General features: G+C 41.9%; 1 protein-coding gene across 1 annotated transcript in view; it reads left to right on the forward strand.

Moving 5' to 3' along the window:
• The first annotated feature begins 2,398 nt into the window (after nt 1-2,398).
• The window catches only part of RTF1 (RTF1 homolog, Paf1/RNA polymerase II complex component), a 27,042-nt gene continuing 25,229 nt past the window's right edge, over nt 2,399-4,211 (forward strand). Inside the window, exon 1 of the mRNA XM_008639461.2 lies at nt 2,399-2,545. Within this exon, the coding sequence (XP_008637683.2) occupies nt 2,414-2,545 (132 nt within the window). The 5' untranslated portion in view covers nt 2,399-2,413. The remainder of the gene's footprint in view (nt 2,546-4,211) is intronic.

Here is a 4,211-nt window from a genome sequence, read left to right on the forward strand (position 1 = left end):
GCGTTGGCGGGGGCTCTTGGCAGCGGGCCCGGTGCTCGGCGCCGGCGGGACGGAGGGGCGGTGGATGCTCCGGGACGATGCTCCGGGGCGGTCTGGCCCTGAGGAAGGGTTAGCGAGGCCCGGCTGCCAGCGGTCTTCCCACCTCGAGTAGTGGGGAAACAGGCCCAAAGGGCTGGGCAACTTTTCCATGCTACTTTGGCACGCCGGGAGAGCAGCGTGTCAGGTCCCTGCCTCCCCTCGGGGCAGGCGGGCTCCCGGAGTGCTAATGCGTGTTTAATGCAACCCCCTCAATCCTGGTGACTGCACTGGGGGAGCTCTGTTCATGGGAAACCGCATGGAGCCTGTAGATGTAAGAAGGGGTAGTATTTCTTTATTTGTCATCAGGGCATCTCCCGGGGTTGTAAGTGTGATGTCTGGTGTGAGCTCAACCGTGTCAGGCTTGGAAAAGAGGTGTCTCCCTCTTTGGAGGGGGCTGCTTTCAAAGACTCACCTTTTGGTGTAGCATGTATTGATGGTGTGATTCGAATGGTAAATAAAGACATCATAGGTGAAGTGTGTTACAGCTTGTATGGCAGTGCTTGTTCCGGGGAGAAGTTTGGCGGAATGAATATGCTGAAGCCTACATGTCTGATGTAATTTATGTGTTGGACCTTCAGGGTTTTTAATATAGAAGCTGTTGCTATGTTGCAATAAAAAGCCTTCCCAAACACTCAAAAATACTTCTGCAGACTGGGGCTTCAGAAAAATGAGATCAGATAGTCTGTTAAAACAAGTACACAGGAACTGATTAGGTTGATCTTGTGTACTTCTAGAGTCCATAGGGCTGCCAACATCTCGCTGCTAGAGTATCAGTTTGGTAGTTTTAAAACTTGAAAATAGGAGTTGGACTAGCTCTAGCATCAGTCAGACAATCGGAGCCATGGTGGTAGGAATAACCACGTGGTTCTGCATCCGTTCCATCCCTCACTGGCAGCAGGCATCTGCAGCTGTACCTGAGTAGTAGGTGCTTCCCCCTCCACTGAGCTGTTTGTAGCAACTGTAACAAACAGGGAGATGTATGTGCAAAGATGAAGATTAGGTAGCAGGGAAGCAATGTTTCTGAGATGAGAGAATGCTGATTTAAATGTAACATACCGAGTTAACCCCTGCAGATTAAATGTTTGACAGCTTCCAGTGGCAATGTAGGCTTGTTGACTTAAACAGCTAGCAGCCTTTTCAATATAGTATCTTGGAAAACAGAAAACAAGTGTAGAAAGAAAGAAAGAAAGGAAAAAGGAATATTTCTTAGCTTAAGTGGTGCTCCTCTTCAGGAGCTTCCCAAAGAGAAGCACTACTGAAACTTCTTCAGGAGCTTCCAGAGGAGATCTGTTAATTGTACGAATGTGCTGTGTTGATGTTGCAGGGCTTTTGCCGAGAAAAGTTGGTAAAAGCCATTACTAATGAAAAGTTTCTTTGTTGGTAAGTAGGCAGACTATCAGTTTCTGCAGTGTTTATGTTCTCATTTGAGGTGCTGAATTGTAATCAGTTTGTTTAGATAATCTTCCAGTTGTGAAACTAATGGAAACCAATCTAGCATCGACTTACAAAGATGGCAGAAGTCAGAGTGGCTGTATTTCTACACAAAGCTAAGATTCATCAGCCCTAGAGCAATGTTTTTGAGAATAGATTCTGTGTCCCGGACTGCAGAGACAGTAACACAGCTTCAGAAGTGTTTTGCACTACTGCTTGTGTCACCTGAACAAGCAATGAACAGCAGATGATGAGAGTATTTGAGAGCCATGTAGTTCTTTGTGTGGGTGCGTGTTGCCTGTGAAAGGGCTTCCTTTTGAGTAGAACAGCTCTACTAAGTTTCACAGACTCTGAGCTTGATACCTGCTCTGTGTCTGTCCAAAGCTTCAAGTTTATTCTTGGGTGTGTACCAACAGTGAAAAGGAATTGAACAGGCTGACTAAATATTACCAACCATGACATAATGGTGATGCCTAAAGCATTTCCCCTTTAAAGTGTGTAATTGCAAACATCTCTGTTGTTTAGGAGAAGAAGCTGCTATCTACTGGTATTTGGCTTTTTAGGGCTAATTCCACATGGTGTAGTTAGGGTGGTTTTGAATTATTACCCAATCCATAGAAGACAAATCTGAACACGACTCTGAAAGTAATTTGTCTTACGTGGTTTATACCAAGAAAGTAATGGTACTAGTATTTACTTTTAATAGCTTGTTACCATCAAAATCCTTTTGTAGCATCCAGTTTTATTAAAACTGTGTGTGTGAATGTGTATTTATGAAACGTAAGTAGACTTGTTCCTTAGTAGGTGACAATAGTCATGCTACTGGGATGTGCTCAGATATTTCAGAGAACCTGCCTGTGCACTGACCTGGATTGTTAAAACTAATTACGACACTTTGCAATAAATGTGTGTGTTTTCACACCAGGAGCTCCTGTCATTGGCCAAACGGAAACGCAGTGACTCTGAAGAAAAGGAACCACCTGTGAGCAAACCTACAGCTTCTTCAGACTCTGAGACATCAGACAGTGATGATGAGGTGAGTTTATCATGTTACCAGTGAGATTGTTATGGGTTATTTGTCTGATCGTACCTCAGAAGTGAAAGTGTATTTATCATACAGTATCTTTAGCCTGCTGTCTTCATAAAGTGAGACTGTCCATCAACGATGGAGACCTGTTAAGGCCTGAGGATGTATTTTTTTCTTTTTTTCTTTTTTTCTTTTTTTTTTTAATGATTGTGTTTTGAATTCCAATTATATACAAAATAATCTGTATATAGAAAAGATGAGTGCTGGTTAAATCCACGTTCATATGGTCTGGTGAGCTGCCTGCTTAATGCTAGTGTTTTTCCTGTGTCGTGTGCAGTTAAGGTAGCAGTGAAGCTGCTAAAGCTGGGCTCTGAATTCAGGGATAGAGGTTTTCAGCTTTGGAGTGGAGCTTCCTTCCTAAGAGAAGGGTCAAGGCAGGTGGTACTATTTTACAGGTAGTAAAACTGTTCTGTTTAGCTACTTTGATTCTCCAAGAACTGTGCTGTGAACTGTCTGGCCATTTGGACATGCAGCAGCGTGTGTTTTGATTGACATTTTTGAAGAAAGAGGCAAGAAGGAGTTTAGCATTACTTTGTTCTAAGGTTTGTCAATTTCTTGTATAGTAGTGCTTATCTGCTGCTTCTGTTTTTTGTATTTGTTCTTGGTACTATTTTCTAGAGCTGGTTAAAAGTCTGTGCAGCTAGAAAAGGAAATTGAAAAAGACCTATTTAAACAGGCACTGAAAAATGTTATACAGGTATTTGAGTAAAAACAATTTCTTGAAAGCTCACAAATATCTTTTGCAAGCTTTCTGCAAGTTACAGTGAGGTCATTTATTCCACCTGTTCCCTGTAAATTTGATGTGGAGATGTTTGGTGTGGGTTTTTGTATTTTTTTTCTTCTGAAATAACAGTAAATATTATCTATTGTGGCAACTTGCAGACTAACAGGGTAGGTCAGTGATAAACTCTTAAGCATTTGTTAGTGTAGTAGAGTTCTTCCAATAAGTGTGCAGAATGTGCAGTTTAATTTTCTTTCTGAGGAATTTTTGAAACAAATATGCTTGGAACTCTGTTCCAAATCAATCATTTTCTTTAAAAAAAATTGCTTCTTGTGTATCTATTATACGTTTAAGGCATAGAGACAGAATTATGAACAGGCTAGATATATTAGGTTTCCTATTGGGTAACTACCCAGTCTGTCACCGTGTGTGCTCAGATCTGCTGGCTCGCAGTTTATTTATTCTAAGTTATGTGGAGAGCAGCTTGTCTGGAAAAAGTAGAATTGGGTGTGGAGAGCCTGTGGATGATAAAGCCTTCCATTCCGTGTTTAGCTCTGAAAGCTGTCAGAATTTTAACTTGTGTAATAAGGAAGGTCTACCTTTCCATTATATGTAGAATATGTCAATACCTCTTCACAAACTTGCACAGATGTTGCAGATCAGTAGTGCCACTGTTGCACCCTGTTCATTTGATACTCTTTCTAATCTCTGTATCATTTCAAGTTGATACTATGTTCTTTCTGACCTCTATGCAGCAAGAGGAAAAAGATTTAGCGAAGAGGTAATTAGGACACTTGCTTCTATTCCTGTGCCTGAAATATGCATTCTGAACTGCTGCTTGTCACAGCAGGATGAGCGGCTGGCTTATAACAGTTCTGCTTCTGCCAGTCATTC

Source organism: Corvus brachyrhynchos, unplaced genomic scaffold (genome assembly GCF_000691975.1).
Source record: "Corvus brachyrhynchos isolate BGI_N302 unplaced genomic scaffold, ASM69197v1 scaffold115, whole genome shotgun sequence".
In the NCBI taxonomy this organism is placed as follows: Eukaryota; Metazoa; Chordata; class Aves; order Passeriformes; family Corvidae; genus Corvus; species Corvus brachyrhynchos.